Here is a 16,714-nt window from a genome sequence, read left to right as displayed (position 1 = left end):
GCCATTTCATTATGCCTGATCCATTTTCCCTCTCAGCCCCAATTGAAGCTCAAAGGAAGCTCATTAAGAAAGTTCTTTCACCTTATTGTTCACCTGCACTACGGGCTTGCACAAGGCCTGTCACCTTATCGTCCACCTGCCCAAGGCCTGTCACCTTATTCTCTACCTGCACTCCAAGACCTTTCACATTATTGTGGACCTGCACAAGACCTTTTTCATTGTACTACCTCAATGCACTGTTGTAATGGATTCATCTGTATGTGTATAATGCAAGTTGTTCCTTGTAGCTCAGTACATGAGACAATAATAAAGCAATTTACAAGCTTACCACTGTGCTGAGTTATTGATGTAACAACTGGTTGATGGATTAATTAAGACAGTTAAGCAGAGATAACACAAAGATAATTTATAGAAAAACATAGAATGAGGGTGGTTAGAGGGAGAAAACACAAACAAATGTAAAGCTATAGAATGCAGATCTATATGCCTCTAGGAAAAGAATCTCAGGGTTGTATGCAGTGACCGGTATGTACCCTGATAAAGAATTTTAATTTGAACTTTGAGAAGCACCTCAGGCATATCAGGCCAGGTTAATGGAAAAAGAAACACAGAGCCCATATTATCAATGGATTCCCTACCACAGAAATAGTAATTTATGGTTTAAACAGGGAGAATTTGTTTAAAGTTGCAGAATTCAGCATTGGGTTCAGATGACTGTAACATGCCTAGGAGGAAGATGTGGTTACCTTTTCTTTATTCCAGCAGTGCAAGAACCACAGGTGGATAGGTCACGGAGGGAATAGCTTGGAGAATTAAAGGGGAAGGCCACAGGAGTTCTGAGAATTGGCTTTCTGAACTGAATGCAGTCGCTTTGCCAAAGTTTTACTTAATCTGCATTTGCTTTCTCCAGTGCAGAGGACAGCACATTGTGAGCACCAAATGCATGCCGCTAGATTGGTAGAAATGTAAGTGAATGGGAGCTTCATCTGGAAAGATAGTTAGGCTCATTGAGTAGAAAGATGACTCATTGAACGCGAAGGCTCCTGTGGTGCAAGTTCCAGACCAGGGCAATCTCTGTTCTTGTTCTCTTTATGAGGAGAAGGGAGAGATATAGTAAAGGGCGTTGATGCACGATGGTGGAGAGGAAGCCATTTCCAAGGGAGGAGGATATTTCAGATGTATCTGCATCAACATTAGAGAACACATGGTGGTGCTGTCACAACCACGGACTCTGCTGTAGGTTCTACGCATACCCACAGGCGGGCTGCACAGCAGGTTCAGCCATTACACTCATGAACGTGCACGTTTCATTATGGCGGTATTTAACTCCTTTCTTTTCACTGGAGTCTTGTCAAGACTTGAGCAAAGCTCAGCAACCTTACGCTTGCCTGCTTACATTTGGCCTGGCCTGAGGAAATGGACTATCGGGTGGACTGACGCTGGAGACTACATTCTATATTTAGATACTCCTTTCAGCCGCGGTGTTCGCACCTAGTTTACCATGTGAGAGTTTTAGTTAACGGCCCTGTTTGGCCTAGCGTTTATTGTTTTTCATTCCAGTAAAATCCTGTTCACATTAAAGTCTGTGAACTATCGACCTCAGTGTCACTTTGTCCGCACTTGGGCAGTGTCCGAAGGCCTTGACACAGGCACAGGAAGTGCAGAATGGAACAGGTTCCTCGCAGGAGGTCGTGTGGGAGGATAAAAAGTCGAGGTATCTGTGTGTTTGTAATGGATGATTGTCACTAGCCTAGTCTCTGAGGGAGAGGCACAGAGATCTAGAAAGGAAAGTGAAGTATCGGGTGAACTGTTTACTTGGCAACTCTCCAGTCTGTTCTTCTCTCTGCACCAACCACAACTCTTAATGCAGCATTTCCCCATGCAACCACAGGCAATGCAACACCTGCCCTTTTAGTTCTTCACTTCTCCACATTCATAGCCCCAAGCACTCTTTCCATTTGAAGCTGCAATTCACATGTACTACTTCCAGTCTAATGTACTGTGTTCAGTGTTTATAATGCGGTCTTTTCAACGCTGGAGAAACCAAATGCTGCTTTGTATAACGTGTGCGTTCAGTCTGACTGGTTGACTCTGAGCTTCCACTTGTTACTTCACTTTTTCATCTTACTCTTATCTGGTACCATATAACCCATATAACCATAACAGCACTGAAACAGGCCATCTCGGCTCTTCTAGTCCATGCTGAACTCTTACTCTCACCTAATCCCACCGACCTGCATTCAGCCCATAAACCTCCATTCCTTTCCTGTCCATATAGCTGTCCAATTTAATTTTAAACGACAACATCGAACCTGCCTCGACCACTTCTGCTGGAAGCTCGTTCCATACAGCTACCACTCTCTGAGAAAAGAAGTTCCCCCTCATGTTACCCCTAAACTTTTGCCCTTTAACTCTCAACTCACGTCCCCTTGTTTGAATCTCCCCCACTCTCAATGGAAAAAGCCTATCCACATCAACTCTATCTATCCCTCTCATAATTTTAAATACCTCTATCAAGTCCCCCCTCAACCTTCTACGTTCCAAAGAATAAAGACCCAACTTGTTCAACCTCTCTCTGTAATTTAGGTGATGAAACCCAGGTAACATTCTAGTAAATCTTCTCTGTACTCTCTCTATTTTGTTGACATCTTTCCTATAATTTGGTGACCAAAACTGCACAATACTCCAAATTTGGCCTTACCAATGCCTTGTACAATTTCAACATTACATCCAACTCCTATACTCAATGCTTTGATTTATAAAGGCCAGCATACCAAAAGCTTTCTTCACCACCCTATCCACATGAGATTCCACCTTTAGGGAACTATGCACTATTATTCCTATATCCCTCTGTTCTACTGCATTCTTCAATGCCCTACCATTTACCATGTATGTCCTATTTTGATTAGTCCTACCAAAATGTAGCACCTCACATTTATCAGTATTAAACTCCATCTGCCATATTTCAGCCCACTCTTCTAAATGGCCTAAATCTCTCTGCAAGCTTTGAAAACCTACCTCATTATCCACAACTCCACCTGTCTTAGTATCATCTGTGTACTTACTCATCCAATTTACCAGTCCATCATCCAGATCATTAATGTATATGACACCACTAGTCACCAGCCTCCATTCTGACAGTTATCCACCACCACTCTCTGGTGTCTCCCATCCAGCCACTGCTGAATCCGTTTTACTACTTCAATATTAATACCTAACGATTGAATCTTCCTAACCAACCTTCTGTGTGGGACCTTGTCAAAGGCCTTACTGAAGTCCATATAGACAAACATGACCTTCCACGCACAAATCCATGTTGACTGTTCCTAATCAGACCCTGTCTATCCAGTTAACTATATATAGCATCTATAAGAATACATTCCATCAATTTACCCACCACTGACAACGAACTCACAGGCCGATAATTGCTAGGTTTACCCTTAGAATCTTTTTTAAATAATGGAACAACATGAGCAATACACCAATCCTCCAGCACCATCCCCGTTTCTAATGGCATTTGAAATATTTCTGTCAGAGCCCCTGATATTTCCACACAAACTTCCCACAAGGTCCTAGGGAATATCCTGTCATGACCCAGAGACTTATCCACTTTTATATTCCTTAAAAGCTCCAGTACTTCCTCTTCTTTAATCATCATAGTTTCCGTAACTTCCCTACTTGTTTCCCTTATCTTACACAATTCAATATCCTTCTCCTTCGTGAATACCGAAGGAAAAAAAGTTGTTCAGAAGTTCCCCCATCTCCTTTGGCTCCACACATAGCCGTCCACTCTGATTCACTAAGGGACCAATTTTGTCCCTCATTATCATTTTGCTATTAATATAACGGCAAAAACCCTTGGGATTTATTTTCACCTTACTTGCCAAAGCAACCTCATATCTTCTTTTAGCGTTTCTAATTTCTTTCTTAAGATTCTTTTTACATTCTTTATATTCCTTGAGCACCTCATTTACTCAATGCTGCCCATATTTATTGTAGATATCTTTTTTTTTCCGAACCAAGTTTCCAATATCCCTTGAAAACCATGGCTCTCTCAAACGTTTAACCTTTCCTTTCAACCTAACAGGAACATAAAGATTCTGTACTCTCAAAATTTCACCTTTAAATGACCTCCATTTCTCTATTACATTCTTCCCATAAAACAAATTGTCCCAATCCACTCTAAATCCTTTCACATCTCCTCAAAGTTAGCCTTTCTCCAATCAGAACTCTCAACCCTGGGTCCAGACCTATCCTTCTCCATAATTATATTGAAACTAATAGCATTGTGATCACTAGACCTGAAGTGCTCCCCAACACAAACCTTTGTCACCTGACCCATCTCATTCCCTAACAGGAGATCCAACACTGCCCCTTCTCTAGTCGGTACCTCTATGTATTGCTGCAAAAAACTATCCTGTACACATTTTACAAACTCCAAACCATCCAGCCCTTTTACAGTATTTGCTTCCCAGTCTATGTGTGGAAAATTAATATCTCCCACAATCACAACCTTGTGCTTACTACAAATATCTGCTATCCACTTACAAATTTGCTCCTCCAATTCTCACTCTCCATTTCAGTTACTACACCTTTCCCATTCCTCAATTCCACCCAAATAGCCTCCCTAGACAGGCCCTCTAACCTATCCTGCCAGAGCACCGCTGTAATATTTTCTCTGCCGAGCAAGGCAACACCTCCCCCTCTTGTCCCTCCAATTCTATCACACCTGAAGCAATTAAATCCAGGAATATTTAGTTGCCAATCACACCCCTCTTGTAACCACGTTTCACTAATAGTTACCACATCATACTTACAGGTATCAATCCATGCTTTAAGCTCATCTTATAATCTATTTATTTTCTTATAATTAAAATAAATGCATTTAAGAAATTTTGCACCTCTTTCTCTCTCTCTGTTTATCACTAACGGTGCAAACAACGTGACCTTCTGCTACAGTGAGACTCAATGCAAGCTTGAGGAGCACCATCTTGTCCTTCTGGGCACACTGCAGCCTCAGTATCAAATTCAACACCTTCTCTGCATGCATCGCAGCTGATCACTTCCACTGCGCACACCGACCTGCGAATTTAACCCAGTTTTTACTCACCAGTCTCTGAGGTGCTCTGACTTGGTTAATTAGAGCACAGATTTTGAGTGGATAGAGGCATTTCCTGCTGCTCTGTGTTTCATAACTTTTCTTTGTGTCTTCTCTCTTTAACTTCACTCATTAGCGCACCAAGGAAGGGTGGGAGTTTCTATAACACTTCTTCAAAACACTTTCTTATAAATAAAGGAACCTTTCACTCCAACCTTCCAGTATATTCCACACCACACCCTAATCTCTATTTTTTAATGAAAAAAAACTTCCACTAAATTCCATTTGGTACAGTAGATTGTACTGCATACTGTGCAAACTATTCTCTTAAATGTTCAGGTGTAACTAATTTCTAATATATGTCATTCCATTTACAAATGAGCAGAATTGGAAGAGACACAAGAGTTTGGAGATGTTGGGATCTAGAGCAACAAACAATCTGCAAGGGAAACTTAGCATTTGTGGTGGGAAAGGGATTGTTGATGTTTTGGGACGAAACTTCACAGTCTTGATGATTGAGCCAAAACGTCAACAATTTCTTTTCCTTCCCACAGATGCTGCCTGACCCACTGAATTCCTCCAGCAGATTGTTGTTGCAACTGAGTCTACAAAATGTAAATCCAGTCTGTATGTTAAGTTCTGTAGCACGATGCAATACTTCAATTAGCTTACCTCTGTTCTGCAACATATAAACTACACAAGCCTCTCTCCCATCACCAACAATTTACAATGTGACTCGAGGCTCTCCAACATTTCCATCTCCAGACTTTAACCTCATTAGGTTTGTCATTAACAGAATCAGAATCAGGTTTAATATCATCATGAAATTCATTAACTTAGCAGCAGCGGTATAATGCAATACATGATAATATAGAAAACAATCAATTACAGTAAGTATTTTTATAGTAAGTAAAATCAAGTACAGTAAGTACCTACAGAAAGTAATGCATATTAAATAGTTAAATCAAAAAAAAGAGCGAAAACAGAAATAATTTTAAAAAAGTGAGTTAGTGTTCATGGGTTCAGTGTCCATTTTGGAATCAATGGCAGAGGGGAAGAAGCTGTTCCTGAATTTCTGAGTGTGTGCCTCCTTCCTGATGGTAACAATGAGAAGAGGGCATCCCTGGGGTGAAGGGGGTCCTTAATAATGGACGCTGCCTTTCTGAGGCATCAGTCCTCGAAGATGTCTTGGATGCTACAGATACTAGTACCCATGATCGAGCTGACTAATTTTACAACTTTCTGTGGTTTCTTTCAATCCTGTGCAGTAGCCCTTGCACCCCCACCCCCAGCTACCCTTACCAGATGGTGATATGGTGATGCAGCCAGTTAGAATGCTCCCCACGGTACACCTGTAGAACTTTCCAGTATTTTAGGTGTCAAATCAAATCTCCTCAAACTCCGAGTAAAATATAGCCAGCCATATTATAACCCACTCACCGGTATCTCCTGTTGAATATATAAACTATCTTCATCTACAGTTCAGGTTCTAGACTGTACCCCACTCCATTGTGCCTGTGGATAAACTAACTAATTTTAGCCAGAAGCTCTGTACTTTTTTAATACATAAACTGTTCATACCTCGTATATATCCATAATTGGACATCCTGCTCGAAGTAGTTCATAGATATCTGCAATGCAGTGCATGTCACTTGAACACTAAATGAGATTACAAGATAGAACATATTTCTAGAGTTCTGGTATTTCAGGAGCAATTCACACAAAGCCAGATTAAATCATACCTTCTAATTGATCACTACAGACTGCTTATTTCTATAGAAGGTGAAAGAAACAGTCCTGTCCTGATCTTTCCATGTGTTAAACCCTGAACTTCTCAATTGGATTTCAGCCCTCAATACAAATGAACCAATAGAAAACCTGGATTAAATAACTCATTCCAATCTATTTTTCTATGCATAAACCTTTAAGGTGCATTTCAGCTGTGCTGTAGGATATCTGTACAGTGCAGAGGATCAGAAGGATCTGTAATTACAAGTGTACCAAATTCCAAAACTTGTCTGGCAGCGAAATGAGGCACACTGGGTGCTTGTGGTTATTCCTTAACAATGGTCTCCAGGCAACAAGAATTGAATAGCAGGGAATTATTCTAAACCCCGATTGACCACTGATTAAACCACAATGGATGCTCTATTCTGGCAGATCTATGGCAGAAGAAAAATGAGGCTTGTAAAGATGGGCACAAAATGTTAAGCTGACATCTCTCAGCGAAGAGGAGAGCTGGGGTTGGCTTCCTGTTATTACTTTTCAACCATTAGGCTCCAAAACCACTAGAGTTTACTTCACTCACCTCAAAACTGAACTGATTCCCTAACCTACTGGCCCACTTTCAAGAACTCTACAAATTGTGTTCTCCGCCCTATTTATTTATATAACTATTTATTATTTTTTTGCATTTGCATTGTTTGTCTTTTGCATTTTGATTGTCAGTCTTTGTGTGCAGTTTTTCATTGATTCTGTTGTATTTCTTCATTCTACAGTGAATGCCTGCAAGAAAATGAATCTCAGGGTAGAGTATGGTGACACACTGTGAAGTACTTCGATGATAAATTTACTTTGAACTTTCAATTTCATCGAAAAGCAAAGTCTGTGAAGTGGTCCAATGGGGAGTTTTGAAATGATGGAAGGTTTTGATAGGGAAAGGGAGAGTGCTACCATTTGCATACAAAAGCAAAACTACAAACGATTAACTTCACCAGGAATTCAGAAGTCAAACAATGCAGTAGAAGAAAGAATGAATATGGATCTCACCACCGAGAGGATATTGAAATGAATCATAAAACTGCATAGAAGGGGAAGCAAATGATGGAGAGTGTCAAGGAAATGAGTGGGTATTAAGGAGATTGAAACAGTGATGGGGCTATGGGCCTGTAATGGTGCTAGTGTCCTGGGCATTAATTGCCACAGGATTTGAATGCAGACTGATTTGATGGGGACTGGTGGTGATGGGTGTGATGTAAATATAATTATGGATGGGATGCTGAGTTTTTCTAAGCTACTACAACATGTCTCCTGAAGGACTCTGACTGTGCTCTTTGTGGTGAGTTCCATGATTTTGATGAGATGAAGATGAAGGAACATTGATGGACACCCAATGCAGGATGGTGTTTTACTGGGAGAGAAGTGAAAGCAGTGGTGTTGGTAAATGCCGATCCTATTTTCTCTGGCCTTGGATTCGGTAGGTGTTGCTGAAGACATTGAGGTGACCTGCTTGAACACCCACTTGCAGTGATTATCTTGTGGAGGGCATATCGGTTGGTACGTACACTCTGTGAACTTGTGCCTGTCTCCATCTCTCACTGGAAGCTGAACAGTTTGATGGAAACATTTGCTGACCTTCCTACCATTCACTTCTAGGCAAAGAGGGTCCTGCACCATGTAACGGAGCACATTATGAATCTCACAACCCTTGAGAGGGCTGGCTGTCTGCTCTTGTAGTGATACAGGTTCTGCCGAAAACTCTCTATGCAGCAAACTGTTGGATAGTGTGGTTCCTGAATTAGTGGGAGTGCCTTTTGAACCCGGACAAAGAGGATTCTGCAAAAGAGTTGCTTTCAATATTATAAATGTGACGTACGCCAAGGACAAAATGTTAAAAATGGGTTGGGCGATTGACGTTTAAAGAAACACACATAAAAGTTGCTGGTGAACGCGGCAGGCATTTAAACGTTTAAAGACGTTTAAAGAACTATTGCAATAAATATTGTAATTTCTTGAGCAGTGTTACAACTGTCTGAAACTTGACAACTTTACAAAATCTGTGTACACAGGGATGGGTAGGTGTAGGAGCTTGGGTGGAGAGAGAAATTATTGTACTAGACCTTGTCTAAATGTCATATCTTATTTATACATTTAGCGATACATCGTGGAGTTGGCCCTTCATCCTTACAAACCACACCATTCCATCAACCTCACAACCCCTATTAATCTTAACCTAGTCGCAGGACAAATTACAATGACTAATTACCCTACCCTGTACATCTTTGGACTGTGGAAGGAAGCTGGGGTACCCAGGGAAAGCCCGTGTATTCCACGGGGAGGATAAACAGAGGCTCCTTACAGATTGGTGCCAGAATTAAACCCCAAACTCCGGAATACCCCAAGCTGTAATATCGCCGTGCTAAATGTTTCATTACCATGGTGCCCCAAGCCCATCTTGGGAGCTAATGTTTCCTCTTGGATAATCATAATTTATTAGAATAGTATATCAATGAGTGAATTAGATTAGATTATGAGAACACTCAGTCTTTTATTGTCATTTAGAAATGCATACATGCATTAAGAAATGATCCAATGTTTCTCAGGAGTGATATCACAGAAAACAGGACAAACCAAAGACTAACACTGACAGAACCACATAATTATAACATATAGTTACAGCAGTGCAAAGCAATACCATAATTTGATGAAGAACAAACCATGGGCACGGTAAATAAAGTCTCAAAAGTCCCCGAGTCAATCGACTCCCAAGTCTCTGATAGCAGGCGGCAAAAGGGAGAAACTCCCTGCCATAAACCTCCAGGCACCGTCAGCTTGCCGATGCCTTGGAAGCAGTCGACCACAGCCGACATTGAATCCATCCGTCCGAAAACTCCGAGCTTCCGACAGGCCTCTCCGATATTGCCTCCCGAGCACCTTCGACCTCGCACCGGCCACCAAAACAAGCAAAGCCGAGGATTTTGGGGCCTTCTGTTCCGGAGATTCCAGTCACCACACAGTAGCAGCGGCAGCAAAGCGGGCATTTCAGAAGTTTTAATCAATAATATTATAAAGGTAGACATGGAATTCAACTGAACATGCAATGTGATAGAGTTCTCTGTGGATTTAAAATTCTTCATTGGGCAGGTTCCCCCCCACCCCCCACCCCTGGTCTTGTTCTTCTTTGATGAACTCAGGATGGTGTATGGAGAAATATTCCTATGAACACCCTTTGGGATACTTTTAAAGCTTATCTTCATGGTCAGATCATCTCGTATTCTGCTGCTTTGAGGAAGAGGTTGAAGGAGGAGGAGCTGGTTATTGTGGACAAGATTAAGGAAATTGATAAGAAATATGCTACAGCTCCTTCTGAGAAGTTGTACAAACAAAGAACTGAACTTCAAATGGAACACAGTTTATTACTTTCGTCCTCTATTGCAAATCAATTAATGAAAACAAGAAGTGAATTTTATATACATAGTGACAAAGTTGGTAAACTGTTGGCTAATCAGTTGAAGACTAATTATACTAAATTTCAAATTAATCAGATTTATAATCAAAAAGATCAACTGATACTTGATCGAGCTGAGATTAATCAATCCTTCTTTGACTTTTATTCCTCCTTATATCAATTAGAGTCTCCACGAGACTCTAAACATATGTATGACTTTTTAGATAACCTAGACTTCCCTAAGATTTCACATGATATATCTTCTATGTTAGACACTTCCTTTACCACTGATGAGATTAAGAATGTTATTTTTTCTATGAAGCCGGGGAAAGCTCCTGGTCCTGATGGGTTTAGCGCGGAATTTTATGAATTTTTTGCATCCTCATTAATTCCTTGGTTATTCAGGGTTCTGGAGGCCTCATTAAAACTTGGTAAACTTCCCGAATCCTTTTATAGAGCATCGATCTCTTTAATATTAAAGAAGGATAAAGATCCTGCTCAATGTGCATCTTATAGACCAATATCCTTATTAAATGTTGACTCTAAAATTTTTTCTAAATTATTAGCAAACAGATTAGAAAAAGCACTTCCTTATATTATTTCGGAAGACCAAACGGGTTTTATTAAAGGTCGTTACTCATTTTATAATATTCGTATACTGTTAAACATTGTCTATACCCCGTCACAAAATGATCCTGAGTGCATCATTTCCCCAGACGCTGAAAAAGCCTTCGACAGAGTCGAATGGCCTTACTTATTTAAGGTGCTTGAAATGTTTAATGTCAGACCGAAATTTATATCCTGGATCAAATTGTTATATCATTCTCCTATGGCCTCAATTCGTACTAACTCTTTAAACTCACCTTTTTTTCCTCTTTTTCGAGGTACCAGACAAGGTTGTCCTCTTAGTCCTTTATTATTTGAAATTGCATTAGAACCTCTTGCAATTGCTATTCGAGAATCTCCAAATATATTGGTATAACTCATGGTTTAAAGTCTCATAAAGTTTCACTTTATGCTAATGACTTACTTTTATATATTTCTAATCCTCAAAAATCTATTCCTGCTGCTTTAGATTTATTAGCACAATATAGTCTTTTTTCAGGTTATAATTTAAATCTCAGTAAGAGTGAACTTTTCCCGATTAATAAGCAAGTTCCCTTATATCAGAACCTCCCGTTTAAATTGGCTAATAACCATTTTTCATATCTTGGGATTAAAGTTACCTGTAAACGTAAGGATTTATTTAAGACTAATTTCCTACCCTTAATTGATCACATTACTCAACTTTCATTTAAATGCTCTCCACTTTATTTAACTTTGATTGGTCGTATTAATGCTGTTAAGATGTTTATTCTGCCAAAATTTTTATATGTATTTCAGGCACTACCGATTTTTGTTCCAAAATCCTTTTTTGACAAAGTTGACTCTAAAATTTCTTCATTTATTTGGCAAAATAAAAACCCGAGATTGGGTAGAATACATCTACAGAAAGCTAAGAGAGATGGAGATTTGGCATTACCTAACTTTAGATTCTGTTATTGGGCAATTAATATTCGACACATGAAATTTTGGTTATTTGACCAAGATACACTATCCATTCCTAAATGGGTAGTATTGGAATTACAATCTGCTCAAGGTTATGCACTTGGCTCCATTTTATGTTCTTCTCTTCCTTTCGATTTGAAACGCCACAAACAGGTTTGTAACCTGATAGTTAAATATACCTTACGTATTTGGTTTCAATTCCAAAAATTTTTCGATCTTAATCAATTTGGGCTTGTGATTCCTATTTTAGGCAACATATTCTTTCCCCCCCCCTTCCATGGACCGTGCCTTTCAAATTTGGAAGACTAATGGTATATCACAGTTTTTGTATTTATTTTTAGATGGCTCCCTTTTGTCTTTTGAACAATTATCCAACAAATATAACTTACCAAGAATACATTTTTTTAGATATCTCCAAGTTAGAAATTTCCCAAGTACTATACTCTCTTCCTTTCCGACGTTACCTCCTACATATATTTTAGATACTGTAATTAACCTTAACCCATGTCAGAAAGGTGTAACGGCTATTATTTGTAATACTACCATGAAACTTCGGAAAGCTCCATTCGATAAGATTAGGTCAGATTGGGAAAAGGGATTGGGTTTTATTATTTCGGCGGGTGACTGGGCACGTATTTTACAATTCGTCAATACTTCCTCTATCTGTTCCAAACATTCCCTAATTCAATTTAAAGTTGTTCATAGAGCACATATGTCTAAAGATAAATTAGCTCATTTTTATTCTCATATTAACCCTCTTTGTGACAGTTGTTATGGGGAGATAGCTTCCTTAACTCATATGTTTTGGTCCTTTCCTACTTTGGAAACTTTTTGGAAAGACATTTTTAATATTATTTCAAAGGTATTGGATGTAGACATTTCTCCCCATCCTATTACTGCTATCTTTGGATTACCTAAAATTTCCAGTAATCTTTCCCCTTCAGCTCGTAGAATGATTGCATTTCTTACTTTCTCTTTGCCCATATTTACATTCCCTTCTTGCTTTTTAACTGTTTTTAATAGAGGTCGGGTTTGAGGACATGATTGTTTTAAGTTGTTTAAGTCTACTTGATACCTAGTTAGCCCATTGCTTTGCTTTGCTTTTTAGATTAGTTGCACGGTGGGTTTTTTTTGGGGGGGGTTTGGGTTTTTCCTCCTCTTTATTGATATGTATGGAAAATTAGTATACTATTATATTACCTTGTTATTTTATATCTAAACTGCACTGTTTGTACTAACTTTTTTTGTGTATTAATATCTCTTGTAAATTTATATTGCAACGGTGTATTAGTGTCTACATGGTTTACCTTTTGTGTACTAATTCAATAAAAAGATTTAAAAAGAAAGAAAGAAAAGAGAAATATTCCATAGAAATATGCAGTGGTGTATTTAGTAGAGCTGCTGCCTCTCAGCTCCGATGGCCCTGGACCAGTCCCAACTTCGGGCGTTCTCCGCGGAGTTTTACACATTCTCCCCGTGACCACATGGATTTCCCCTGGGTGCTCCGGGTTCATCCCACATTGAAAGATGTGCAGGTTGATAGGCTAATTTGTCACGGTAAGTTCCCCCCCCCCCAATGCGCAGGTGAGGGGTAGAATCTGTCGGAGTTGGAGTAGTCAGGAAGACTTAAGAGTGGGATTGGTGCAATTGGGAGGTTGATGGTCGGCACAGACTCAGGGGGCCGAATGGCCTGTATCTCTCTATTACTAGGGTACCATTTTCAAGTAGATCATCATCAACTGAGCATCATACCCTGGGTGAGATCCCTCTGCCAGATTTACCCACAACTCTGCAATCAGCACACTCTCTGTCTTGGCTGCAAATTCGAACACTACCCACTGCTGTCATAAATTATTTCAACACTATACCATCTCGCTTGAACGCTCCACACTGAAAATAATTTACAAAGCTTGGTGGTGTTCCCTATCAAACACTTTAAAAGCACTCTTGGCAAAGGGTCCTGAGAGGAACAGAAACGGCCCAAAGTAACAGTTTATGCAGTGTTCCCCTTAGCACCCCTCACCTGCTTCGGGGCAAGCTGCCTGTTCTCAAGCATTTCTACCTGAAGCTCATCCTAGTTCATATGAGTCTGGCATCGGAGAAGTCCAAAATACATAAACATGGACACCGAAAGCCACATAGGAAATGATGGTTTTAAAGTTCTGGTAGCAGGAGTTTACTCTAATCATTACAATGACAAAGCATTTTCACTGAACTCTGTTGCGACTGCTAGTTGGTCCAAAATCAGTGACAACAGCAGAATATTTGCAATATAAATAGATAAGGAAACAGGAGCCAGATAAAAGGCAGAGGAAGGGCTTATTCCAAATAGGAACATAAATTGCATTCATTTCCTCTTCATTATTAACTGTCAGGGTACAGCTTTTAACTTGTCAGCTGTTTCAGTTTATGTTGAATGTTTTTAGACCAGTTTCCAATGGATAAATATTAAAAAAATCTTCTCTGAATAATTCTGGCAAATATTTTATTCCCACATATTTTTATACAGGAGATTCAGGGGGTCAAACCTTGCTGTGAAGACAAAATCCTGTCTTTTATGGAGTGGGGATTTTATGTCGACATCACCAGTGTATAACATGACCTGTCTTGTGACTCCTGCTCGCTGTCGGACTGCACTAACGATTGGAGACTGGTGCGGAGGTCACCACGGGGCCAGGCTGTTGAAACCACATGGCTCATTGACAGCTACCTGCTGGTGTGTGCCTTGGTGCACGGAGACAGTGAGTGGTGACTGGTGAGCAGTGTTGTTTCAGTCGAGTCCTGAGTGGGAAGGCACTCGTCAGACAGGGGTATCACCCAGACCTTACAGAGAAGGCACGATGATTCCACTGACAATGGTTGGACTCTTGGCCGTGCTCATGATCACAGAGTGGATACAGCATGGAAGGAGGCCTTTCAGCCCATTGATCTTCAGTCTGTCCCTCAATACTTACACCTGCAGCATGGACCAAGCAGTCGGCAGCGTTCCCTCACAGACATCTCACGGTGCGGGTGTGTGCAAATGTCTGGAGCTTGGTGCATCCAGTGCCAAGGCTCTGTGGGGAAGGACCACAGTTTAGGCTTCTTCTTCTACCACACAAGGAGGGGCAGGGATTGGGTGGGGAATCCTCCTGAACGTTGAAAGCAGGATCTCACCGCAGGGGGCCAAATTGTGGAAATTATGTTTGTTCGTGCTGTTTTTCTCTCTCTCTTACACGACATAATGTATCAACTGAGAATGTAAAGGTTTTTGCACTGTTTGTTTCCTCTTGTATATATTTTTCATCATGACTAAAGTTTATTTTTGAAATTGTAAAGATTGATCCATTGAGTCCACAAGAGAATGATCAAGGACTCCCACTCCTTCTCTGCATAGCCCCGCAAACTCCTTCCTTTCAGGCCATCACCCAGACCCACACAACTATCCCCTTCCACACCAGAACCACGCACCACATTAAAAACATCTTACCTGGGCCACACTTGTTCTGTGTGGCCTGTTTCCTGACCACCAGTGGGAACAATTTCTGTCCACACCTGCCTTAACCCTTCCTGGTTTTAAATACTCTTACACCAGATCTGCTCGCAACCTTCTCTGTTCCAAGGGGAGCAATCCCAGCCTCTCCAGCTTATGAAATCCCACCCCATCCATTCCAGCACTCAAGCAGGAAATATGGGAGGTGCTTAGCAAGTCAAACAGCAACCAAGGACAGATGGGGTTATTGTTTCAGGTCAATTGAACCATAAAAGCAGAACAATCACATTTCAATGCAGAGAGTAAGTTGCAGACTCCATGCTGAGTCTGTAGATGTTTGAACCATTTTGGCCAGTGCCTCTTCAATATCCTCCCATTCCCCCGACGGCATCTCTGGATGTATCCCACTTTAAGTATAGCTGGCCTTTCCAGCACGTCCTCTTTATCAATGTATCTCAACTGCTTCTTCCTCCTGCAGCATCTCCCTCTCTGTTGAAAACCTGGTGTAACCAGTTCACTTAGCAGCCGTGCGAGTAAGGAAAGGGAACAACTGAGAAGGAAATCCACAAATCAGCAGAGGGCAGGGCTAGGGAAATAAACAAGCATCTCACACCAATCTGGGAAATTGCAACCGTCACATTCTTGTTCAAAAAGAAGTGCAGGGATAAACACAGTGGACAGTCCAACCTTGGTGGTGGCGGGGGGGGGGAAGTTCTAGAAGCAGTCATCAGGGCAGACACAGCAGTCACTGTGACAAAGTTGAAGAAAAAGATGGCGGCGGGACGACAGCGTGTGCAGCCTCTCCGGTGATGAATATCTGTTATCTGTCAAGTAGGGGACAGTGCACAATCCTGATCTGATGGAGACAAACGTGAGTGCATTGTGGAACATCTGGAAAATTTCTGAAATGTCTGCTTTGCTACCGCTGCTACTGTGTGGTAACCGGAATCTCTGGAACTGAAGGCCTCAAAATCCTCGGCTTTGCGTGTTTCAGTGGCCGGGCAGAGGTCGAAGGCGCTCGGCAGAGGATGGCACTCGGGAGGCTGTATCAGAGAGGCTGCTCAGAAGCTCGGAGTTTTCGGACGGATGGACTCAGTGTCGGCTGTGGTAGGCGGCTTCCAAGGCATTGGCAAGTTGACGGTGCCTGGAGGTTTATGGCAGGGAGTTTCTCCCTTTTGCCGCCGCTATCGGGGACTCGGGAATCGATCAACTCGGGACTTTGAGACTATTTTTTTTTACTGTACCTATGGACTGTTCTTCATCAAATTATGGTATTGCTTTGCACTGCTGTAACTGTATGTTATAATTATGTGGTTCTGTCAGTGTTAGTCTTTGGTCTGTCTTGTTTTCTGTGATATCACTCCGGAGAAACATTGTATCATTTCTTAATGCATGTATGCATTTCTAAATGACAATAAAAGAGGACTGA

At 41.0% G+C, this 16,714-nt stretch overlaps 1 protein-coding gene across 5 annotated transcripts in view; it reads right to left on the bottom strand.

Moving 5' to 3' along the window:
* LOC134359679 (torsin-4A-B-like) overlaps positions 1 to 16,714 on the bottom strand; it is a 36,096-nt gene that overhangs the window by 8,873 nt on the left and 10,509 nt on the right. The window contains exon 1 of one of the 5 annotated variants that reach the window (XM_063073181.1): positions 5,771 to 5,801. The exons of the other annotated variants lie outside the window; for them this stretch is intronic. Coding sequence (XP_062929251.1) covers positions 5,771 to 5,786 — 16 coding nt within the window. The 5' untranslated portion in view covers positions 5,787 to 5,801. Of the gene's footprint in view, positions 1 to 5,770; positions 5,802 to 16,714 lie in introns of those variants that run through there. 5 annotated transcript variants of the gene reach the window in all.

This window comes from Mobula hypostoma, chromosome 21 (assembly GCF_963921235.1).
Source record: "Mobula hypostoma chromosome 21, sMobHyp1.1, whole genome shotgun sequence".
Classification (NCBI taxonomy): domain Eukaryota; kingdom Metazoa; phylum Chordata; class Chondrichthyes; order Myliobatiformes; family Myliobatidae; genus Mobula; species Mobula hypostoma.
This window is presented reverse-complemented; position numbering and strand designations above follow the sequence as displayed.